The sequence below is a fragment of the Haliotis rufescens genome, unplaced genomic scaffold, assembly GCF_023055435.1.
Source record: "Haliotis rufescens isolate VD_foot unplaced genomic scaffold, xgHalRufe1.0.p SCAF_23, whole genome shotgun sequence".
NCBI lineage: Eukaryota > Metazoa > Mollusca > Gastropoda > Lepetellida > Haliotidae > Haliotis > Haliotis rufescens.
In genome coordinates this window covers 7,761,042-7,786,772 of record NW_025963924.1, presented here as the reverse complement: position 1 = coordinate 7,786,772, position 25,731 = coordinate 7,761,042, and the positions used below count along the sequence as shown (strand labels likewise).

At 41.8% G+C, this 25,731-nt stretch overlaps 2 protein-coding genes and 1 long non-coding RNA gene across 5 annotated transcripts in view; 1 reads left to right on the top strand and 2 right to left on the bottom strand.

The window, feature by feature from the left end:
- Positions 1 to 8,880: 8,880 nt before the first annotated feature.
- Positions 8,881 to 11,243, bottom strand: LOC125383462. The gene is made up of 2 exons (XR_007222744.1): positions 10,905 to 11,243; positions 8,881 to 9,553 (listed from the first exon to the last, which is right to left on the bottom strand). It is a non-coding gene; the product is annotated as an uncharacterized LOC125383462 (long non-coding RNA).
- An 828-nt stretch (positions 11,244 to 12,071) lies between these two features.
- LOC124151780 lies at positions 12,072 to 17,174 on the bottom strand. 2 transcript variants are annotated; one of them, XM_046524423.2, is made up of 4 exons: positions 17,136 to 17,174; positions 15,312 to 15,676; positions 14,384 to 14,593; positions 12,072 to 12,561 (listed from the first exon to the last, which is right to left on the bottom strand). In XM_046524423.2, exons 2-4 carry the CDS (start codon positions 15,643 to 15,645, stop codon positions 12,308 to 12,310), a joined length of 798 nt encoding a protein of 265 aa, XP_046380379.2. In that variant the 5' UTR covers positions 15,646 to 15,676; positions 17,136 to 17,174; the 3' UTR covers positions 12,072 to 12,307. The 2 variants fall into 2 exon arrangements, with proteins under 2 accessions (XP_046380379.2, XP_046380377.2); XM_046524421.2 differs by having other exon boundaries at positions 17,095 to 17,139.
- Positions 17,175 to 22,078: 4,904 nt separating this feature from the next.
- Positions 22,079 to 25,731, top strand: part of LOC124151829 (serine/threonine-protein kinase Nek4-like) — a 33,310-nt gene continuing 29,657 nt past the window's right edge. For both annotated transcript variants that reach the window (XM_046524476.2, XM_046524475.2), the window contains exons 1-3: positions 22,079 to 22,627; positions 24,149 to 24,415; positions 25,131 to 25,231. In XM_046524476.2, the coding sequence (XP_046380432.2) occupies positions 22,535 to 22,627; positions 24,149 to 24,415; positions 25,131 to 25,231 (461 nt within the window). In that variant the 5' untranslated portion in view covers positions 22,079 to 22,534. The remainder of the gene's footprint in view (positions 22,628 to 24,148; positions 24,416 to 25,130; positions 25,232 to 25,731) is intronic.

Sequence of the window (25,731 nt, the reverse complement as noted above, 5' to 3'; positions counted from 1 at the left end):
CGACTTGATTCCAATTCCTCTAAGTCCATCGTAAGTGTCGCTGTGCCCACAATTGACGTTGACGTCTCATGTAATTGAGTCAGAATCGGCCCGCAGTATGGCCGTCGTGCTTGAAGGTGATCAGTTCTCAGACGGTTTCGAACAATTTGCGCACCCAGTCTACCCCTAAACAGTTCATTTCTGGTTGATGTAGCCGTCAAAAATTACGGAGGTGATGTAAGACAATCTGACGATCCTCTGCATGTGACGTCACACGTGGTCGATCTGGCCGAGGGCGATCAGCGGTGGTATCCGTTTGCTGTAGACGCGTCTGTAAATCATAAACAGTCCGTCGACTACAACCCATCGCCCTTGCGACTTCAGCTACGGACGTTGCCGTCTGCAATATGCCGATGGCACGTTCACGTTGCACATTTGAAAGGCGTGGCATGACAAATGGCCGTAAATGGTTTTTCTTTGTTAATGACTGCTAACAAGTATGGCTGAAAACACGTGCGGTATTATGGCCACGTGACCAGTTGCACGCGAAAAACCACTTTTGCCACTATAGTGCTATGCACATGATTTTGATCGATTCACCTGCACAAAAACGGGTGTTATCTGAAGACAATACGTGGCCATTACTGTTTAAATACACAATAAGGGCCCACAATGATAACTGGTCAAAATGTTAAAATTTTAGGATTGTGAAGTTTTTAATTTGGTTCAGTATATTTATTAATACCGACCTGTTTCACGTGCTTACTGCCGAATGATAGCAACGGTGTTTTATCATTTCTTATACAGTTGAAAAATACATGTTTTTAATAGCTTACTTTTTGTACATTTGATAGAGCGAAAGGGGGTTTAGATTTAAACTGTTCTGAATTGGTATGTCATGGTCTATCAAAACCCCTTTTCACTTATATACAGTGTAGTTGTTGATATGTTTCTTCTCTAATTTGTCCCTGATGGTAACAATGCAGAAGGAATAAAGAATGATCTTATGTGTTCTTTTATCACACACTGATAAAAAAAAAAATGGCTGTTGAATTATGAATGCGACAATGTTAAGATAGCATTCACAACTGCACTTAGAAGTAAGAAAAATGGGATTAGACAATATTTAAAAGAATACTTAGTCTACTACTTTGCACCAGACATAAGCGCATTTGCATAGGAGGAGGCGACCGTGAAGATTCAGGTTAGAATAGGTCTTCAGCAACCATGCTTGCCGTAAAAGGCGACTATGCTTGTCGTAAAAGGCGACTAATGGGTTAGGGTGGTCAGGCTCGCTGACTTGGTCGATCCCAATGGCGTGGATTGATGCACATTATGTCAATCACTGGATTGTCTGGTCAAGACTCAATTATTTACAAACCGCCGTCATTTAGCTGGAATATTGCTGAGTGCGGCGTTAAACAACAAACAAACAAACAGAGGAGGAGGCTGTTGTTTCGAATATTGGTCTGTGCAATATGAGAATGAGTGAATGAGATGGTTTTAATGCCGCTTTGTACAATATTCCAGTTGTATCACGACGTACCAGTTTAATGTGGGAGGAAAGCCTGAAGTGATTAATCCGAATTAATTTCCTTCAAACTGTCATATAGTTGGGATATTGCTGAGTGCAGTGACTGAGTGAGTTAGGTTCAACGCCAATTTTAACATTATTCCAGGTATATCACGGCGTGTCAGCTTAATGTGGGAGGAAAGCCTGAAGTGATGCAGTTCCCAGACGTTTACCACTTTGTTGAAACCTACGAGCACGGGTATGGTGCTGACAAACCTATAAACATGATCGGGGTGAACAGGAATTCGAACCCACGTTCATAGGTTTCTGGCGTGTCCAAGGGACGCACTCGTGTCATTCCGGGGACAAGACGTGCCCCTCTCGAAGGTTTGCATGTCGACATGTGAACACAAGAACTACATAAAACAAGAAGGATAACTCTTATTCTTCCCATGCCTTACAGTAAAATGTAGGTTTTATTGCAGCGCTTGCCTATTCCTGTTGCCAAATTATTGAACCTCTGATATAAATAGAGATTCTATAATTCTGAGTGAGTGAGTTGGGTTTAACGACGCTTTTAACAGTATTCCAGTTGTATCACGGCGTGTCAGCTTAATGTGGGAGGAAAGCCCGAAGTGATGCAGGTCCCAGACGTTTACCACTTCGGTGAAACCCACGAGCACGGGTATGGTGCTGACAAACCTAGAAACATAATCGCGGCGAACCGGGATTTGAACCCACAATCATAGGTTTCTGGTGTGCCCAAGGGACGCAACTCTGCACAGCGAATCGCGGCGCCTTAGGCGACTGGGCCACCCGTGTACTTTCATGGACAACGTTCGCAAATAATATACACATTTTCTATGCGTTCATTACAAGAACTCTATGAAGGAATGGCATATCCGCCATGTCTGGAGAGGTACAGTCCGTTTGACTCCAAATGAGAACGATGAATTGCAAAATAACTCGAAATCCAGAAAAGTGTATGAAACATCAATACGGTACTTGACCATGAATACCCTGTACCCAACAAAATCTGAATTTTGTTTATTTTAAGACCCATGACGGATGAAGTTCTTTAAGAAACTATCATGTAATTTTGTATAGAAATGTGTACATGACACGTAGGGGGGACAAACCGTGGAAGGCACAGCGCAAACACGCATGCACTGCACGTTCTGTGGTAGGGGAAATGACAGAGCGTTAGAGGGGCCGGCTCATGATAATTTCAGTCGCAATCTGACTCGCTCATGCCATAGATCTCGTCGTCGGAACTGCTGGTGCCTGAACCGACTGCCACTATTATAGGTTGGACTGTTGCTGGCCGTAGTCCATCTCGTGACCAATAACGTGGCTCTATCTCGTCAATGACTGTGGCCACACAACGCCTCCATGTTTCTACTGTTACCCGACCAAGGCATTCCTTTACGAGTTGTTTAACGTCTCGTAATTTGAACGTTGTGTTCGATCGTCCAACGTCACCCTTGACGATGCCCCATACCAACTCGATTGGATTCAGGTCGCAGTGATAAGCCTTCATAAGGTAGCAGTCGTAAGACAGCGTGACCCTGACCCTTGATTTTACTGTCAACTTTATACACGGGGTCAGGTTTCATAGTTTTGATGATTTCATAGAGCTGTGGTGTCGTCGCTCGAGAAGGAAAGGTAATGTTCCTCCGTTGCAGCCAAGTAACCATGTCTCCTTTACGGTTATTAGAGGTTCGAGTCTTGCTTTCTGGATCCTGCACACTATGATACGGTGCATTGTTCATGACAATGAGAGACTTGGTAGGCAAAGCAGGGACTTATTTATCTTTCACCCACTCCAGAAATACATTGCCGTTCATTTCTGTGTGGTAGTCCCTGTTGTCTTTGGCCTTGGCTCTAAAGACGAGGTCACAGTCTGGGAGAAAACCCTGACTAGCAGAACCAGCATGGAGAACTATGAGTCTTTCACCCTTTCCCATTGGTAACTTTCTACCAGACTCCTTACAGTCACCACTGGGTACCCACTGACTGATGGCTGTGTGTGACGCATTTACCCATGTCTCATCTAAGAAGACGGGCTCATATCCTTCTTCACGTTTCTGCTTGATGATACGAAGGTAATGATTTCGGAGACGAACAATGTCAGACCGTTCACACAACACAGCCCTATTTTCTCCAGTTATCTTTTTGTATTTGTAACCAAATGTATGAAACAGCTGCCATAGTTTGTACTTTGTAACACGTAAATCATGGTCAGTTTCAAAGAGTTTTTTCAAAATTCTTAGGGACAGGTACTTATTTTCTGAGTGCAGTTTAACAATTGCACGTCTGACTTGATCCCTCTGAAAACTGTCTAATTTATCAACCTTGCGTGGTTTTGACATGTTCCCTACCTCCTTGGCCTGACTATTTGTATCTCGTCGACTAACAACATTTTTCAGTTTCTGAGGGGACATACCAAGAGCTTTTGAAGCTCGTTTCAAGAATTTATTAATTGCATAAAAAGGCTTTGCTCTTTCTGCTTCACTTCTAAAGAAATCATACACATTCAACATCAACTGTTTAACATCTGCTGAGTAGCGCATCTTGTCATTGAATGAACACGGTCACTGTGTAGCACGTGCAGATCGTGCTTGCGCTGTTCCTTCCACGGTTTGTCCCCCTACGTGTCATGCACACATTTCTATACAAAATTACATGATAGTTTCTTAAAGAACTTCATCCGTCATGGGTCTTAAAATAAACAAAATTCAGATTTCGTTGGGTACAGGGTATTCATGGTCAAGTACCGTTTTGATGTTTCATACACTTTTCTGGATTTCGAGTTATTTTGCAATTCATCGTTCTCATTTGGAGTCAAACGGACTGTACATGTATAGAAGTATTTCTAAATACATACAAACAACATAGTAAGACCAGTTTAATATTCAAACCCTGTTGAGAATCCCAGGTAGCCTTTGCTTGCCTTTTTGGATAGAATGGCCAGATTCGGTGAATAGGGGGATTGCGTGCCCCGTACCCCGACGATGTAAAACGTTGCTTACAGTATCAAAAACTGGTTTGCCTGGTCAAGTCTTGATTTATGTTAATCAAGTAAAGACATGTAGCTGGATACAAATAATATGCAGGATATGCCGGCTTTGGTATAGTCAGTATTTAACTGAATAAACTGTGTTGGAAAAACACAGTCCTTTACAGGTTTAATAAGATTTGTTTGTTTGTTGTTTAACGCCGCACTCAGCAATAATCCAGCTATATGACGGCCTCAAGGGCAGATTGGGTTGTGGGTTGTATACTTCCCTGGAAGCTGAGAATGAATATCGAGTGCACACTGATCCACTGACCGGGGACACCCGTGAATATCCGGGTTAGAATTGGTCTTCAGCAACCCATGCTTGTCGTAAGAGGCGACTTACGGCATTGGGTGGTCAGAATCGGTGACTTGGTTGATGCATGTCATTGTGTCCATCGATGTACACGATTGTGATCACTGGATTGGCTTATCCATACTCGATTTTTTATTGACCGCCGTCATATATTTGGAATAATGCTGAGTGGCCAAGAACAACAATCAAACAAAAGTTGCAAGGGCCATAATGTAGCGCTTTCAGTGTGGATTTGGCGCATTATGAATATTGATATTATTAATATGGTTTACATTATATGGTCAAAGACAGGTTGTTTAATAACATATTATGCACTTACCTTCTTTTCAACGTTCCCTCGGAAAATCACAGCAGCACGAGAACTCACGTTGAAAACGTTTCTTGGTGGACAGTCTTCATAAGTCAAAAAACACCATAGCGCCAATATTGGAGAAAATGCAATAATTATTTCATTATACAACCCATTTCATGTCGGTTTTAATGAATTTTTACCATCTTGTTTGACTTAGATCGACATGCACCGATGAAGTTGTTGAGTGTGTGCTACGTCTGCTTCTATCCACACTGGAATTAACGCGCACGAGAAACTTGTGCAACTAAAGTGACCTTTGATTGGTTGAAATCACAATGAGGCATCACGTGACACTGCTGGCGAACACCTGCGTGAAATATACATCGCCTCAAACCTGATATGACATTTGTTTACGTTAGTGATCTACAACCACGCCGTGATTTGAAAAAGGTTTAGACTTTGTACTTGTCTAGTGGTAACTGACATAGTAAATGCGGCATTACTACACTTAACTGTTATTTTCACCTACCCTGCAAAACAATTTATACATGTACACAATACATAAAGCAGAAATTTTCTTGACAGAAAAACTTCACAATGCATGCACGCTATCATTTGAGTTCATGTGATAAGCAAGTGATGTGGTTTCCACAAATATCAAAATTATCGTGCCCTGAATAAACATATCGGCATGGATGGCTCCGTCGTCCGAGGGTGGCCGAGTTGCGTCCCTTGGGTGTGCCAGCCTCATTTGATCGTGGTTTCGAATCCCAGATTCACCTGCTTATAATTCTTAGCTTGTCTCTCCATACCCGTGCTAGTGGCTTTCACATCAAGACCAGCATCACTTCACGCTTTCCTCCCTAATGAGACCCGTGAAGATTCCGGGGTAGAATGGGTCATCTGCAACCCATGCTTGCCGTAAAAAGCGACTATGCTTGTCGTAAGAGGCGACTAACGGGATCAGGTGGTCAGGCTCGGTGACTTGGTCGATGCATGTCAACGTGTCCCAGTTGCGTATATCGATACTCATGATGTCAATAACTGAAGTGTCTGGTCCAGACTTGATTATTAAGCGACCGCCGTCTTAAAGCTGGAATATTGCGGAGTGCGGAGTTCAACAACAAACAAACTGGGCATACAGGGTGAAACTGAACGAAAAGTATTTTTTTCTTTTCTATAAATATGTATAATATGAAACATGGCATCGTCTGCGGTGGTTCTTTTTCCCTATGAATTTATTCTGTCAAAGTACTTACACATCAAGCGTCATTTTACTCCGCTTCAAATGTTAGGGTCTGTAGGCATGTGCGTGATCTACAAAAGCTAAACAGGTGAGGTGAAGCGAACTGGGGTTTAACATCGCGTTCAAGATTATTGCACTTTCATATCGTGTGTGTGTGTGTGTGTGTGTGTGTGTGTGTGTGTGTGCAGACAAACAAATTAATCCGAATTAATTTTCTTCAAGCTGTCATATAGTTGGGATATTGCTGAGTGCATTGAGTTAGGTTTAACGCCGCTTTTAACATTATTCCGGTTATATCACGGCGTGTCAGCTTATTGTGGGAGGAAGCCCGAAGTGATGCAGGTCACAGACGTTTACCACTTCGGTGAAACCCACGAGCACGGGTATGGTGCTGACAAACCTAAAAACATAATCGGGGCGAACCGGGATTTTCACCCACAATCATAGGTTTCTGGAATGCCCAAGAGACGCAACTCTGCAAAGCGCAATCGCGGCGCCTTAGACGACTGGGCCACCCGTGGCCCCTAGTTTATATTCCAACTGCGACTGTTCCTTTATCTGGCAAAGACTCAACAGTTACAAGAGTTGTGTGGAGTTCACATGAAAGATTCAACTGAAGTTGCATCAGTTATGAGGATGGAAATGTCAGGCTATTTAAGGTACACATAAGCATTCACCTGTTTTGTTCGTTTCGTTTGTTGTTGTAGCTGTTTCCAGCCAAATGCCAGTCTGGTAACGAAACGTATCCTCATTACATGCCCCAAGATCTGTCCATATATACTAATCGGAGTTAATTTCTTATGCATACTTTCACATACGTTTTCATTCAAATAGGCCTGCCTTCGTGGTCTAGTGGTAGAGCGTCCGCCCGGAGAGCGGAAGGTCAGGGGTTCGATCCCCGGCCGCGTCATACCAAAGACGTTAAAAGAAGGTACTTGTTGTTACCCTGTCTGGCGCTCGGCATTAAGGGGCTAAAACAAGGACTGGTCGGCTCGGAGTCAGTACACTGTGTCTGAGTGGGGTATTCGTGTTAAACTGTGGCATGGTATCTCAGTGAGCTAGCACTATAAATCGGCATCAGTCCGAACTAGTACAAGCAGCCACACAAACACACACAAGTACATGCACGTTGCTATATAAGTGCAATAATCTTGGACGCGACGTTAAACCCCATTTCACCTCACCTCATTCAAATAGTGTGACTTGCGGGGGCAACCAATAGGGCAGCAATGTTTAGCCTTTCCGCGAACACCTGGTGTCATCACTGATTTTCAGTGATCCATTCATATAATTTTTACCTCTGTTTTGTCGTTTCGCCCAATGCGATCTGTTTCGTCGGAAAATCGTGACTGGTTAATCATTCTCTATGTTAAAAGATTCATGAACGCAAAAATGTCCCATGCATATTCGGGCCCTTGAAAAATGAACTTAAGCAGTGAATTGCCATCTTCCCGAGGCAAGTGAGTTAACTGACTCAGAGTTCGAAATACCTGCCTGCCCGACCGTCCGAGACGGGTTGATTTCAACTCGGGCTGCCAGATTTTCAAATCCCCCTGCCCGACGGTCGGGTTATATTTCATATGTGAAAATATTCAAAATATTTCCCGATGATAAGCATTAATTCACATGTAAAGATGAATGATAAAATGTAACCAAAAAGAAACCCCGTTAGCTTATCCTGAGAAACATATGATTATAGTGGGCAGGCAGGTTTTGGTCAGGGCTGGCAAGTATTTCAGCTAGCCAGTCCTGTGGTCTGGCTGAATTTTTTGGGAGTTTCATACCCTGACTGACTATAAAAGTCCAGTTTCCACTTTTAAAGTCAGTTAACTCTCTTGCCTCGGGAAGATGGTGAACTGCGTGTCAAACCCACATATACATTATCCCAGGTACGCGCCTGATAACATCAATCACGGGTTCGTCTGGCCTGCACTATTTACAGGCAGCTGGAATATTGCTTAAACAATAAGCAAATACAATTGCAACTGAGGTAACAAAGTTCTTTGTGTATTATGCAATGTAATCGTTTGTTTACCTTCACTGTTTGCTGAAGTCCAAGGTAATGTGAGGCTAGTGTTTATACACAGAGAAGAAAGCTTCTCCTTGTAGTCTACCCCGTTGCCGGATGTGCAGACAAGATATACATGCCCACGATGGTGTCGATGTCCTTGTTGCTGACCCACGTTCACGTGGAGGCACGCTCCACGCTAAATCGAATTTGGAAGCGAACGCGAACCGTGAGGTTTCAAATGTTCAATTTAACGCAATTTAACATAAATATCCCATTTAGACACTGTATATTAATGACTCCGAGCCGACCAGTCCGTGTTTCAGTCCCTGAATGCCGAGCGCCAGGCAGCACCAAGTACACAAGTACAGTGAGAGAGAGAGAGACAGAGAGAGAGAGACAGAGAGAGAGAGAGAGATGCACAATTTATATTTCAGCTTTGCCCTGATAATTAAGTCAAACGCAGTCAAAAACATATAATTTATTATACACTTCGGGTGTTGTTATCTTGTCTATACAAGCCTCAATTTAACAGGAGTAACCACAAATACATGCTACACATCCTGGTGTTCCGTTCATACACGCTCATCGAACATACATTGGCAATCATATACATCCCGCGTTTTATTTCAACAATTACAGCATTTCAATCTGTACTTTTCCGAGGTCAATATTTACATAAAAAATAGATGATGTTGGTGTAAGAAAGAATGCACGGTTTCTTCTATCCAGAGGGACGACAGTGCAGTCCATCGAATGATACTATAATGGTACTCACAAACCAAGAAACATAATCAGGCGAACGGGGATTCGAACCCATGACGGCATGTAATTCTGCATTGCAACTTGTGGCGCCTTTGACTATTGGGCTAGCTTTGTGATGGAGTTACATGAAGTTGATGAAGTGTATACAAACCCTCGAGTACTGGCGATGTGGGCACGTACAGCAATATCTATATACCTCGAACAGAATTATAAATTTCCACGTTTGCCGAACTAGGCTGCAATTATAGAGTTACACTTTGGCTGGTCTAACGAGTTTATGCATAGTCCAATCAAAATCGCGTAACGAACTCGACATCCGGTTCGTCATCTTCCCGAGGCAAGAGAGTTAACTGACTATAAAAGTCCAGTTTCCACCCTTACCGAACCGTTCATCTCGGCTTGGACACTCGCCCTGCGAACACGTCCATCCAAGCTCTCAACACTCCAACCGACTATGAGAGATCTCTCTAGGTCACTACCGAGGGAGCTTGTCTCCATCCTGGAGCCCCTGCTGGCTTACCGGGTTGGGGACTACTCTCTCAGGACTTCCTACAAGTCCAAAACCTCTACCATCTCCATCATCTTTGACTTAGGTCAAAAGAAGAGGCCTCTGGTCAAAGCCTCGGCCAAGACCAAGCCCAAGGAGAAACCCACCTCGGCCACAGCCCCTCCTGCACCCCATCAGGCGCAGAAGAAAAGGCCCCCACGGAAGAAGAAGTCCCCTCCCCCTGTCCTCGACATGGAGATCGAGACCACCCTCCCTTCCACCCCCCCCCCCCCCCCCCCCCCCCCCCCCCCGGCAGCTGCGTTGGAACTCGCTCCCCTCGAATCCAGAGGGGAGGAGCCCTTCCTCTCGCCGGAGGGCACTGGTCACGGAAGAAAAAAGAGGAAGAGGAGAGCCATCTCCTCACCTCAACCTTCTACCCCACCGACCACACAAACAGCGTCAACAGAGTCCCAGACCTTGGAGCCCGCCCTAGTGGACTCCAGCGTCCAGACCACGACGCCACCACCTACTCCATCCGCTGAAGCCCAGACCCAGACCACCCCGGTCGAGGCACCCCCTCCGGTCAAAAGCTTCGAGGATGTCCTAGTGGAAAAGGCACAAATCCTGATCCAGCACTACAGGACGCACCCGCAACTCCAGGCAGATAAGGTCCACACCTCCACGGATCACATCTACGCCAAGCCAGGAGTACCATTGGCCATCGTCCACAGAACGGCAACCGAGGAACTGGAGTACGACATTGCAGGCTACACGGAATTGCAACACTTCTTCCAAAACAGCAACGTCAAATTCTCCAACCACTTCATCGCCAACACCACCGCACTCCTTACAAAGGTCCTCTTCAGGGGTTCCAAACCCCATGAAGAGCAGGTCTCCAAGCACCTCCTGCAAGGACAGTGTCGGTAAAACTTCCAAGACCACGCTCGCCCGCCGACGCCGTGCCTTCCCACGCTTGACCCCCTCCCCTCCAACCCACGCCCAAATTTTTCCATATTATTGAGTATTTTATTACCACCCACACCCCCCCAGCCAACCCCACTGCCCCCCTTAGCTTTATTAGATTAGCACTGTAAAAGTTACATTTTTTTGGGTCGCACTTCTTTATTTATTTATTACGCTTTTTTTTCTCCCAATAGTATAAAGTGCTTCCCCGTGTGCGAAATACGCTTTCAGTCGGAAAGCGCACGTAAAATCTCCTAGGTACCTAACCTAACCTAACCTTACCGAACAAGGCTGGAATTCCTGGGCTCGATCGTAGCGCCACCAGTGGTTATTACAAGTTATGGCCATTCTAAACCTCTCGCTATGGACCAATCAGATTCCACCTCTCGTACCACTTGCATTTGTTTCAAACGAAATGGCGGCGCCCAGTCAAGACGATCTGATCGATAATGAAGACCTATATTGTGATAAAACGGGTTTTACATCGTTAAGTGCTTCAAATCAAGCGAGCACCTTGATTAAAAACATGAAATGATTTGAAAAATATCTGTTGACAACGAGTTGGCGGTGCACATGCTTTGCAAATCCTGCAATCGACTGAAATCTGCACGACAGTTTACGAACCTGTTTTCGATTTCGGTGCGCGATTATGATTGGACTGTGCATAGACTCGTTAGTCCAGCCAAAACGTAACTCCATGATACCAACCTAGTTCAGCAAGGGTGGAAACTGGACGTTTAAAGTCAGATAACACTCTTGCCTCGGGAAGATGCCGGTTCGTAAACAACATGGATTTCAACGTGCAGATTTCGGTCGACTTCAAGATTTGCAAAGCATGTGTAGCGTCGACAGATATTTTGCAAATTCTTTCATGTTTTTAATCAAGATGCTCAAGTGATTTGATGCACTTCGCGGGGTAAGCCCCGTTTTATTACAATAAAGAAATTGATTATCAAGCAGATCGTCTTCGACTGGGCGCCGCCATTTTGTTTGAAGCAAATGCAAGTGATATGAGAGATGGAATCTGAATGGTCAATAGGAGGAACATAGAAGGGACATAACTCGCAATAGCCACTGGTGGCTATACGACCGAGTCTGGAAATTCCAGCCTAGTTCGGCAAGGGTGGAAACTGGACTTTTATAGTCAGTTAACGCCCTTGCCTCGGGAAGATGTCAAGTCTTGTGCAGCAGCAGTAACATGGAACCAGCTGCCATTTGGACTCGACCCTGTCTTGTCTACTCAACGTTCAAAGAACTTCTCAAGAAAATGAAGATCCGGGTTACAATTGGTCTTCAGTAACCCATGCTTGTCGTAAGAGGCGACTAACGGGATCGGGTGGTCAGGCTCACTGACTTGCATGTCATCGTATCCCTGTTGCGTAGATCGATGATACTAATGTCGATCACTGGATTGTCTTCTCCAGACGCGATTATTTACAGACCGCCGTCATATAGCTGAAATATTGTTGAATGCGGCGTTAAACAACGAAACTTTTAATTGATGGGGTTTTTTTTAAGTTAGTAGTAGTAGTAGTAGTAGTAGTAGTAGTAGTAGTAGTAGTTTTTGAAAAAGTATTGTCATTAAACGATTCACTAAGTCCACAGTGCATCTGGCATACAGTTAAGTGCAATACGCTCACATTCGGATTTCAGGGTTTTTTCTCTGCTCGCACACAGTGTCTAGTAATAATAATAATAACACGTTGTTGTACCGAAGGGTATACACCGAGAACAGAAGGATGAGAAAAACATCCCTTCATCACATTTCAATACACCCATAGTTCTTTCTCTCTCGCATCTGAGGTACCAAGGGTAGTTGATCCGGTTTGGCAGAGCGTGGTTCCCATTCGGTTTACCAACACAAGATGGCCGTAGCTCCGAACAGGGCAGACAGTGTAGATCTGTGCATGTGATGTTGAGAGCTTGGTAGTCGCCTGTTGGTAAAGTGTGAAGACGTTAGAAATTGACACTAGTCCTAGAGTGATTGCCAAACTGCCCAATAGTTAAGCTATCATAAGGACTAGTAGAAATTTGCTGTCGTTCAGGGTTTTGCAATATGTTACCATTTTAGGACAAGTGGAAAAAAAAAAAGTTTTATCGATGAAAGTCATATATTATAGTTTATACGCGGTATGTGGTGAATGAGTGATTGGTAAACGTTTCTCGCCGATTTCGGAAAAATCAAGCAATATGACAGTATGGCGGACACATCCGTGTACCCCGGGTCCCGTCAAGTTCTTCAGCAACCCATACTTGATGTCGACTAACGTATCGGGTGGTCAGGCTTGCTGACTTAGTCAATGCATGTGTTCGTATCCCAGGTGTGTAGGTTAAAATTATGTCAGTCACTGGAGTGTCTGGTCTAGACTCGATTACTGACATACCGTCGTCATATTGCTGGAATATTGCTGAGTGCCGCGTTAAACAACAAAAAACTGGCCTCTTCGGGTCTGACGGACGACCCGGGATACAGGGTGAAACTGAACGAAAAGTATTTTTTTCTTTTCTATAAATATGTATAATTTATTATAAAACATGGCATTGTCTACTGTGGTTCTTTTTTCCTGTGAATTTATTCGTTTACGATTATGATTACTGATAACAGCAAGACTGTTACATTTCACATTAATCATTGCAGTGACAAAAAATACTGTGTACTAAAATGTGAAGTGTGTAAGCATTTATGGGACGCTTTATTGACTGTCCTCCTACGAACTTTGTTTATTTAGCGTGGTAGCGAATAGATGTGATTTACCAAACAGTAATTAAATATATATTCTTATAAAAAACAACAATTAATAACAAGCTCACCTCATTGTCTCTAATAAATGAAACATCTAACCGGATTATTCACTAGCTATGCATGAAACAACAGAGTTTGCAATATCACTTGGTTCACGGTATCCCATCTTCCCGTGGCAAGAGAGTTAACTGATTTTTAAAGTCAGGAAGATGACGGTACCCCCAATACATTGACTATATATATATGAGCATGGTGAATACGTAATTAACAACATACACCGCCGTCATATAGTTGGAATATTGCTGAGTGCGTCGTTAAACAACAAAGAAACATTAAAAATATACATTCCCATATGTTGTGTCAAGCCTAACACTAATGCATAAATTCAAACTTATGTGGGAATTAAGCGGTTGGGTAGTCCAGAGGTTACAGTGTTCGCTCTTCACGCCGAGGATCAGGTTCGATTCCTCACATGGGTACAATGTGTTATGTCGCTGGATTACTACTCAGAGAGATGAGTTGCCATCATTCTAGTTGCTACAGACTCAGATCATTAAGGAGATTCAGTGAGTGAGTGAATTGGGTTTAACGCCGATTTTGACAGTATTCCAGTTTTATTACGGCTTGTCAGTTTGATGTGGGAGCAAAGGCCGAAGTGATGCAGGTCTCAGACGTTTACCACTTTGGTGAAACCCACGACCACGGGTATGGTGCTGACAAACCTAGAAAACCTCGGACCGGATTCGAACCCACGATCATAGGTTTCTGGCGTGCCCAATTCTACAGAGCGGATTGGGGCGCATGAGACGACTGGGCCACCCGTGTCCCTTAAGGATATTCAAAAAAGACCCATTGCAAGTATGCAAGTCCCGCACACCGGATATGACACGAACTAAAATGTCTCAAATAATCGTTGTTTAACCTCTTTTCATTACAACGGATCTTATGTAATATATGTTTATTTCTATTTGATATCCCGCCCTTGTTCAAGTATGTATACGGCAGTAACTTACATGGGGCTTTCGGCACTGGCCTCCCGTGACAATGTTTCTCTGCAGACCGGAAGTCCTCGCAGAGCCCGGATGTTGGGTTGAAGAGGCTGGGGTAGGGGCACTCCCCCTTCAACCCCTGAGCACCCCCACTGCAGTCATAGAACGAGGCGCAGCTTAGGGTGGAGGGATAGCGCCCTCTTGCGGTCAGGCGACAGAACTCATTCCAGCGAACTGTCAAAGACAAAAAGGATAAGATTGTATGTTACTGTGTTATTTCAGGTAAAGGTCACACATTTAATAATTACCTAATGTTTGTGGTTTAATTGACATTTGTCAAACTTAGAAAACAAATTATTTCTTCTTTTTGTTGAGATTGCACCTAAAATAAGTTTCATTTGTTAGTGATATTGTACACCTGAATTGAGAATTATTCAACATATTATTTCATATTATTGTGACTGAACCATTCAGAGAGGTTTCGTTGTTCGTTAATATCAACCAAGGGTCCAGCATCTTTAAAAGGGTGATTCCAAAATATCAAAATCCTCGCTGTCTACAACATGCTACTGCCTACAACATACTACATTTGATTTTCAAAAGGGGGGGCGGACCCCCTGGACCCAACCTCTGGTTAACTGTACCTAACAAATAGAAACAGCGTTTAGTTCATTGTACATAAAGATCTAGCGCAAGAAAGTATACATGTATGATTGATGGTAGCTGTTTGCAGTGTTTCAGCGACATAATCACTGTAACGTTTTGAACACATTTGTAATTTTTGGGTCAAATTCAAGTCTCTCTTTTGCAGCTTATAACGTTAAATGTCTTAGCGAGTTGTCATGCGTAAGCGTTTTCGACATTTTCTATGACTGTAATTACAAGCATTATATATATTCGCATAAAGTCTTGCAATATTCAATATTTCGTTCATCTTTCACATAGTCCCTACCTTTCTCCTGTTTCTTACACTCCGTGCTGTCCATCACACAGATTGGTTCCCGCAAACCAGTAACGGTTCTAGCATCCACCGGGCACCTGCTCCAGTAGGCTGAATCTCCAACACATCGGACATACCCCGTACAGGCCCAGGGCAGTAGAAACATCACCCCGTCCTTGCCCTTACACAGGTAGTTCAGCTGAGGGTAAGGAAATGCCGGCCCTACGTGGTAAAAGCGCGTTTGGCTGGTGGGAGGGTCCATGTATTTAGTGAGGCGGTACATGTACTGGGTCGAATCTGTGGTCGACAGGAGGACGCTGAGAGCGAGGAGAGTGGGGATGCTCATCTTGGACTGCTTCTCGCTTCATTCGATGTTTCTAGTGAATAGAATAAAACATATGAATACAATAAACTACGGTTATGACGAAGACGCTTATAACGAACTGATTGATATAACGAACTGTATTTTCTTGGTCCCATCCATTTGCTGCATATATGCTTATAAACAACTACGCTTATAACGAACTGAAATAAGTGGGTCCCTTTCAGTTCGTTATAACCGTAGTTTACTCTACAAAGGAGCCTCATTACGCCGGAAACCTGTCTGGGGTTTTATTGTTGGTAAAGTTTATATTTCAAGATACAAGTTGGCAAGTGGCTCAGGAATTATATTAATCCGGATACTTAATTTAGATTAGTACGGTATCTTACAGTAACACTATTTCGTAAAAGAGAGCGGGAAAAGAAACACTCGGGTATTAAGTTGGCACCGTTACCACGAAAATAAATGATTTTACGTCCGCATCAATCAATGGACAACTACTGTACTAGTATCTTAGAGTTAAATGAAAGTTCTGACTGAATTCATTACTTCTTACTGACCACTTTATTTATTCGTGTCACATTTGGAGAAGGTATGAGTTTTTTCTAACTTTAAAAAGGGAAGTTTCCTAATAATGATTAATGGTGTTTCTACACAAAAGCGCCTGCAACTGTAAAGGATTTTTTCATTCTATTAGAGATCCTTATTTTGGATTGAAATTAGAGGAATGAATATTCATTGTAATCGGTTCGACTGCATTAATACAAGAAGGTGTGTTTTAGGACTTAATGAGATGCAACAAATGTTATATTTGGGAAAACACTTTCTTTGTAAAGTTCAGATTCTTGTACTTTTGGGGGTTGAGGCCCATCGTGTGTTCACGAATTAATGAGACTTGTACATTTTATAAGTACAAGAGTAAATTATGTTTGTATTTTATCTTTAAAAAACGGATAAGTGAAAAATCATGAATCGATGGTTACTTCATCATAAGGTCAAACGGAAAATCTAAACTTAGAGAAATGCCTGACTTTTTTATTCTGCATTTCACCAGAATTATACTGGGATGTTTCCCTAGAATACTTACCATCAAAAAGCAGTTAAATATTAATTAACAATTATAAAACGTCACTTTACGCTAATGACTGATGGAGTGAGTTTCGTTGTTGTCTCCCCATATACATCACGGTGTGTCAGCTTAATGTTGGCGAGCCGAAGTAAAGATCGATGAAATTCATTACTTTGCTGAAACACACGAGGGTAGGTATGACCCTTGCAAACCAAGAGTCGCAATCTGTTCGAATCTAGGATTCGAACCAATGTTCAACACCCTCTGACGCACGTAAACCCGGCCACCCTATACCCTCTTTTGGTTACTGAAATTGCTAATGTTTCTCCACATCAATGAACAGATTCTAAATTCTACCTAAAGAAGTTAATTGATTAATGTTCATAAAAAAATATGATACTTACACAGAGCTGTCTTTTAAACCTTAACACTAACGCTTGCTCACCTGTATGTTGTCTGTTGATGTAAGGAATGCCGGCCTGGTCATACACCACGGCTTATAAACCTGGCCATGTATCACTCGCCGTGACAAATTAATACTGTCCATCGCAACTTGAGCCACTGGACCGTGGGCGGACAGCTTTGCTGGCTATAAACAACACAATTTATACAGGTAGTCAAAGGGTCACAGCTTACGTACATGTGTTTATGTATGTTTATTGCAATGTAAACATGTACGAATGTGTTTTTGGTTTACGAACACGCCCTAAAGATCACCAACGGGACTTGAAGTTTGATTTTTGAGAACAGTATTTTTTCTCCCTGACAATTCTGTTAATTAATTTCAGTAATTACAAAACCTTAAGTGTATGCTAATCGGGATAGGTGTTAGTAGCCGCTTGACTTGCCATTTAAAAAATAACATATTTGCCTTTAATGTTATAATTCTATTGGTTTGTTTGTTGTTTAACGCCGCATTCAGCATAATCCGAACTGTATGACGGTGGTCTGTAAATATTGAGTCTGGACCAGACAATACAGTGATTGACATCATGAGCATCGATCTACGCAATTGGGAAACGATGACATGCATCAACCTAGTCAGTGAGCCTGACCACCCGATCCCGTTCGTCGCCTCTTACCACACGCATATTATATATGTATATAATATAATATATAATATGTGTGTATATATATAGCAACTTCGTAAGCTTCTATCATCACTACTGCTTCTTTAATTATTGTTTAAGAGGGACGGTGGAATGGCTTGGCGGTTTAGGCGTTCGTCACGCCGGTCACTGGTTCGATTCCCCATGTGAGTCATTGTGTGAAGTAACTTTCAGATGACCCCCGTCGTGATATTGAACCCCTCTTTACAAACACCTGAACAAGCCTGTGCGTGCAGATGCTTTAGCCACAATCTCCACTGGTTTTCTCCACGTGGGGGTGGGGGTCTGCCATACAGACCCTGACACAAATAATAACTGTGCTTCATATAAAGTGGTGTAAATGTTATGTTAATAATATGTTCTCATTCTCATAACTAGTATATACAGTGTGATCACCATTTGCGTTTGATGCAGGCGAATAGGACCAGCGCATTGAAGACACCGGATGATTAAAAATAGACTGGATGATGATGTTTCAAGTGTCGACCAATGATTTGCCCAACTGAACTGGGGTTACCGTCTGGTTCCGATCCTGTCGTAGGCGTCGCTTCATCTAATCCCAGACGTATTCTAGGGGGAAGGTCTGGAGAGACAGCTGGCCATGGCAGTCCAACAATGTTACGCTGCCTCAAAAAATATGTTACAACACATGCAATTGCCCTGCTATAGCGTGACGTCACGTCCCTGTATTTGCACAAAAGGTAGAAAATGATCTCGAACGATGTCGTCTGGTAGCGTAGACCATTCAAATTGCCATTTACAATGATGAGTTGTGTTCTCCCATGAGTTTTGATGCCACCCCATACCACTACACTTGCAAACTGACGACGTCCGGGACGCCTGTAGACCCTTGCACGGCCATCAGAGATGTCCAGATGAAACACTCTAAGAATGTTTACGAATACCGCCTCTGGCCCCACTAAGCTGGGCGTGCCTGAGGATGGTGTGGCAGCAAAATTGGACGTCGGGGCCGGATGTTGTGCTGCCTCAACTGGTTCGCATGGTTTTGACACTAATTGTTCTCAAACCAAGAATTGTCCAAGCTGTTGATGTGTCAGTTTGGTATTGATTCCGTAGGTGCACCAACCGAACATGGTTGTTGTGTTGACGTGACGTCAAGTGACTGGTCCGTGGCAAGTCATGAGTGTTGTCCTGCTGTAGATAACGTCTCCAAAGAGGTGATATTTTGTTTCCGATGAACATTAAAATGTCTGGCAACTACGTTCAGGGCCATTCCTGTTTGCAGCATACTTCAGCATGCTGTAGCATAGCTTTATTTACGGTTATATATTTATTTACGGTTAAACAAAAGTATTTTTATGAGCACCTGGTAGCTAAACATTTTTCTGTCTCCTGTTAACATTAAGAAATGCACGTGAGTGTCATGCTTCCAACAAACACGCAAACACCCACATTCTTCAAATTGTAAATCGCGACCTTAATGTCAAGGGGATGTCTTCATGAATATGTATTGAATGTTGTATTATTTATTTTCAGAATAAATCTATTTTTATGTATCTTTATATGAAGCACCGTTACTTTTTTCCGTTAGTATACATTGGACGTTTCTCGTCCATAACGCTGAGACGTCGATATATGTATAGTAATATTGTTCAAAGCGGCAGCGTTATATTTTATTCACCCACCTTGATAATAGTCATTTATCGGAATCTGCTTGTTTGTTTGTTTGTTTTTGTTTAACGCAGCACTCAGCAATATTCCAGCTATATGACGGCGGTCAGTAAATAATCAAAGTTGAACAAGACAAACCAGTGACTGACATCATGAGCATCGACCTAAGTAATCGGGATACATGTAGCAGCCATATCAGCGAACCTGACCACCCGAGCCCCTTAGTCGCCTATTACGACAAGCCTGGGTTGCTGAAGATCAATTCTAACCCGCATCTCTAGGGGTCAGAAAACCCTTGTACAGTACAGAATTGGTTGCACTACGAATATAACCAACAACGATACGGCGAGGGAAGATACGAGCAAACGTACTTTTGGAAAACTTACTCTCACTCACTCATTCATTCACTCACTCACTCACTCACTCACTAACACACACACACACACACACACACACACACATACATACATACTTGCAGCGAACAAAGAAATCTCAAGTGTCACTGACAACTGGCTGTACGCAGTCAGCGGTGAATGAACACAATCGCGGCGAATCAACACAATCAGCGGTGGTGGATCAACCTTGTTAAACTTAAATGAATGTTATGAAATGTTATCAATTGAATTATTTATATATGAAGTGATCACTGCTATTACAAGTCAATGCTCCAATTATGTGTAATGTGTTTTGTTTTATCCAAGATGGTGGAGGTTTCCCAGCGAAAACGTATATAACGAACAACGGATATAACGAACTGATTTCTCCGGTTCCTTGTACATGTAGTTCGTTATATCCATGTTCTACTGTACTTACGAGTCACCCAAAATCCTATGGGAGGCCTCACTCATGTGATTATATGAGAACATGAGAACTTGTGTTCTCGGTACAGTCACGTGCTCAGGGATGTGTTGATGACACGGGAGCATGTGTCGTTTATATCCTACTTTGTCGCTCGGGCAGTGGCCAGCATAAATTGCCCAAACGAAGCAATAAATAAACAGGAATAAGCAAGTAGGGTGTTTACACCATCCAGCGACAAGGGATTAGTCTGATGGATGGTGCATGGATACAATATCGGGAGAAGTTCGTTCATCCGAGAAGAAATGGTTCATAAACACATACATGTTTGAATATCGCTACTATACACATGTGTACGTTGCATCGTGTGCATATTAACATCGACCTTTGTAAACAAAACATATAGTTCTTCTTAGTGTCATTTGTTTTATCGTGAAAACCATTTCTTGGTTAAATATATGTTATGTATTTCCCTGTACGCGACACTCTCTTTGTAATATTTGTTTTGTTTGTTTGTTTTTAACACTGCATTGAGCAATATTCCAGCTATATGACGGCGGTCTGTAAATAATCGAGTCTGGACCAGAAAATCCAGTGATTAATATCATGAGCATCGATCCACGCAATTGGGATCGATGACATGCATCAACCAAGTCAGCGAGCCTGACCACCCGATCCCGTTAGTCGCCTCTTACAAGCATTGTCGCTTTTACGGCAAGCATGGGTTGCTGAAGAGCTATTCTATCCCGGATTTTCAAGGGTGTTCTGAAAAGAAAGCGGTGTGGGTCTAAAAACTGTGTGTATCCTCCTTTCATAGAAAAAAAATGATTTTTTTGTCTTGAAGCGCGGACAGAAAACATTCTGTCTCCTATCCCCTAAGATATTAAATTGCATGTCCTTTATCACCTTATATTTGCACAAAACGTGAGTGAATTGTGTTTATCTCGAAAGCCGCAGTAACAGCTATAATTATGGTAAGAGTCAGCTTAATTTGTTATATTCTGTGTCCGATGGCATGGTTTGATGTTCATGTTATCAACACCTGGTTTGCATGCCCCAGACTCATTTGCAAGCCTGTCGCCTTGACATCAATATTGAATTTGTGAAACGTTTAATATCACATGTTCATCGATGTACTTGTGTATCGTTTAAGCCTTGCTGTTAAAACATAAAATGTTGAAAAAATAGAACAGAAAAAGTCGCAAGCAAACTCTCTAAGAGCGTGATTAAACAGTTCAGGCCCTTTGCCAGACATTGCCAATATTGCTCGGTGAGTGTGTTGTCCAATCGTGAATTCTTTTGAACCAAAGCAGAATGTCTACTCTGTGTATCTCACGCCTAGGCATAACTATATGTATAATTGATGCGCATACAATTACAATTTAAAACATAAAACAGTAGATCAAATTGAAACAATACTTGCTTGAATATGTTGAATCTATACATTTCGCCGTCTTTCGGTATATATATTTTTTTTCTTCTAAAATCAAGGCACGTATCACATATAGGTGAACTTGTCAATGAACATTAAAAAGCAAATAAATAGCCAATATTCATTAAGTATTGAAGTACTGGCTGTCACATCTGAGACAGATGATATTGCCTTCTGTATATTCCCTGACGTAATTAACCGTCATCTTATTAACCGTATTTCATTATTGGTTCCATAAAGCTGTTCAATCTAGTTAATTAGGTTCATTGTGAATGCATGCTAATTACTGTTGGCTATTCAGGTGCCCAGTGACCCGCTATTCGCCCAGGTGTGACGAGTACCTGTTGAGAAGAGTTAACTCCCTTTGGGCACTCCTTCGTGAATAAAGTCCCGTTTGTATTACAACATATCCCAACATGCACAGCGAGTGTCCATATTTCAGAAAAGCATCACTGGCAACAAGCGATATGTTCGTAGACAAGTGTCAGTTTGAAGAAAATGCCAGTGTTCGCAGTCTCATTTTTATCTAGTTTGCATGTAATCGGTAAATAATTCAACGGGACGGGAGGATTTTACCAGAAACCGATGACATCATCATGTTAAGATCACGTAAACTAAATTTTAGTATCTTGTCTACTTGCCAAATATTTATACAATGGTCGTAAGTTGTCATGTGTTGCCTGGAGTCTTATGGATTGAGAAATCCTCTGAATATCGTATGACTGATATTTGTCATGGGTTTTATACAGCTGTCATGAACACCATATACTCAAAACATAAAATGGGAAGACATTAGTCATTTCTTAAGTAATGTTTATATTGTGGTGTTTATAAGAAGCATTTGATAACTAGAAAAACAACTAAGAAGCCAAAATGTCACTTGATGAGTTTGATAAGATGAAAGTTGTTGGTAAAGGAAGTTATGGAGAGGTGTGGCTGGTTCGTCACAGGAAAGACCGAAAACAGGTGCGGATTATTGACTTTTCCTTTCCATGTTTTCCTTTTGTCTCAGTCATTATGCTTTATCTGTGAAGATCTGGGTTAGAATAGGTCCTCCGCAACCCATGCTTGCCGTAAGAGACGACTATGCTTGTCGTAAGAGGCGACTAACAGGATCAGACTTGCTGACTTGGTTGATGGTTGATGCATGTCATCGTTTCCCAGTTGTGTGGATCGATGCTCATGATGTCAATCACTGGATTGTCTGGTCTAGACTCAGTTATTACAGACTGCCGTCATACAGCTGGAATATTGCTCAATGCAGTGTTAAAAACAACCAATCAATCATTGTGTTTTAAAAGTTTAATGCCCAATTTATCATGTTTATGTGGAAATGTATCCTTGTTTGGGTAGTTTGAACTTTTGTCTATTTTCACAATGTTTTATTTCCCAAGAGGTAGGGCCTACTTGTACAGATTATTGTATACAGTGTCATGTAGTTTCAACATATGGTGGTGCAAGAGAGTGACATCATGTGTACAGTAAAACAACTTTTATTTTATGTGCATGGTTACATTTTGTAATTTGATATATATACATGATATATGCAGCGTGATATGATTAACAATGTTACATGTTTTACAAGCGTGTAGTTCTTTATCAGTAAATCATAATTATACAAAGATTCTTCTTAAAGAATATTTGCTTGATAGCCATTTCAACCCCTATGTTATTGAAATTAATACTAATATGTAATCACTGTAAAATATATGTACAAGTAGATACAGTTTGCCTGTCCCAATATCATGTATATTATTATTATTATTAATAATAATAATAATTATGAATTTATATGGCGCCTAATATCCATCAACAGCGGTAGAAACTAACATTTTTGGTCCGCTAGTCCTTATAATGATAATACATGTATATAGCAAAACCCTTAAAAATGGCAATTTTCTACTAGTCCTTATGATACCTTAACTATTGGGCAGTTTGGCAAGGACTACAGGACAAGTGCCAATTTCTAATCCTGCATCAATAGGTGCTCAGTGACACTGAACACATAAATTAAACACATGTTAAAAGATGGCATGGAATTGCATCTATTGTTTGCCATATGTATGGATGTATACTTTAAGCATGAAAGAGTTATGTAGGGGGTCAAACACGGAGAAGGTCAAACACGAAGAGGGTCTTGCCCCTATTCAATGTAACAATGGATGCTGTGGGTAGTTATCTTAGCGAGTGACCAGCAAAGTACATGTCCCCAACGCTTTTTGATCTAAAATCTAAGGATTGTTTTAAATTATGTCAGCATGAATCATGCACCTATGTTTTTGTCTTATCCATCAGCAAAAGAAACTAACATTTTTAGTCCACTAGTCCTACTGATAACATATAGCAAAACCCTTAAAAATGGCAAATTTCTACTAGTCATTGTGATACCTTAACTATTAGGCAATTTGGCAAGGACTATAGGACTAGTGCTAATTTCTACTGCTGTTCATAATGATCAGAAGTACACAGCTTATTACTTTCTTTCAGTATGTGTTGAAGAAAATGAACTTGTCACGGGCGTCCAAAAGAGAGAGGACGTCTGCCGAACAAGAAGCTAAGCTTCTGTCCAAACTGAAACATCCAAACATCGTGTCATACAAAGATTCATTTGAAACACGAGAAGGATATTTGTACATTGCTATGCAATATTGTGAAGGAGGTGACCTCTACACAAAACTTAAAGAACAGAAATGTGTGCTTCTTGATGAAAGACAAGTGGTGGAGTGGTTTGTACAGATAGCTATGGCGATGCAGGTAAGGTTTCTTTTCTTTTACTGCAACACTGAAGTTCTTTTGTCAGAGAACTTTCTTTCAAGTTGACATCCGACCCATGGGGATTCCTGGTTAGAATCATGTATAATAGGTCCCCAGGTGGTTGTAAGAGGCAACAAAATGGATCAGGTGGTCAGGCTTCTTGGCTATTAATATTTCAGCACTGTTCAGAGCAGGTTCAAAAGGTAATGCTATCTGTAGACACATGTTCGGACAAGCTATTTTTAGTTGTGAACTTGAAACCCTAATAACAACATATTTCGGGATATTTGACTGACGAAAATGTTGGGTGCCATTAACATGATTAAGCGAGTAGTAAGTAGTTTATTTAGCAAAGTGTATCATCTTGTATCATTACAGAAGAAACATATGCATAGCATCGTCTCATGACAACCAACGATGCACCAGTGCATCGATGTACCATTTCACCCCTATTCACAGAGCCCACGAGCCTATATGGTTCTGCCCCACAACATTGCTTTTTCAATCTCTGAAATTTAAAATAAATGATTCAGGATTTTCATTGGTACCTGCAAAAACAAAGAATATTAACTTATGAAATAAAAATACTGTATCAGGATGCATATTGCACCCATAGTATCGGGATACATATCATATCGCGACCCCACCGTATCATAACACCTCTCTATTATATCTCTCACCATAGTAACTGCAAACTGTGTATTTATGTTTTCAGTATATGCATGAAAGGAATATACTCCACAGGGATCTGAAGACACAGAATATATTCTTAACCAAGAGTAAAATAATCAAAGTAGGAGATCTTGGTATAGCAAGGTTAGTATTGATATGGTTGAGTGATTGAGATACCAGCCTAAAGATATCCAACAGGTCCAGGGCTCAATGGTGAAGATCCGGGTAGAGAATAAGGTCTTCATCAGCCCATGCTTTTCATAAGAGGCGACTCATGGGATCAGATGGTCAGGCTTGACGACATGGTTGATGCATGTCATCGTATCCCAATTACCTGTATCAATGATCATAATGTCAATCACTGGATTATTTAGTCCAGACTCAATTATTTACAGTGAACCGTCATATAGCTGGAATATTGCTAAGTGTTGCGTTAAGCAACAAACAAACAAACCTTTCCCATCATGCTTATTCAGTGTATGTTTCGACCCACACCACCCACCCCTACTGCCACCGAACTTATACATGTTACATTACAAAAGGAACTCCAAAAGACCTTCATTGTTTGTGGTCAATATTTGATAAGATGAATATTTTACAGCTGCTGTTGTATACATGATACAGCTGGAATATCGCTGCTAGCA

Excerpts from the sequence above, each read along its gene's own strand:
- LOC124151780 (XM_046524423.2), bottom strand. The coding sequence starts at position 15,645 with ATGAGCATCCCCACTCTCCTCGCTCTCAGCGTCCTCCTGTCGACCACA. Across the intron at positions 14,594-15,311 it reads GTGTAAGAAACAGGAGAAAG|TTCGCTGGAATGAGTTCTGT; the intron begins GTAGGGACTATG and ends TGTCTTTGACAG. Across the intron at positions 12,562-14,383 it reads GCCAGTGCCGAAAGCCCCAT|GCGACTACCAAGCTCTCAAC; the intron begins GTAAGTTACTGC and ends CTTTACCAACAG.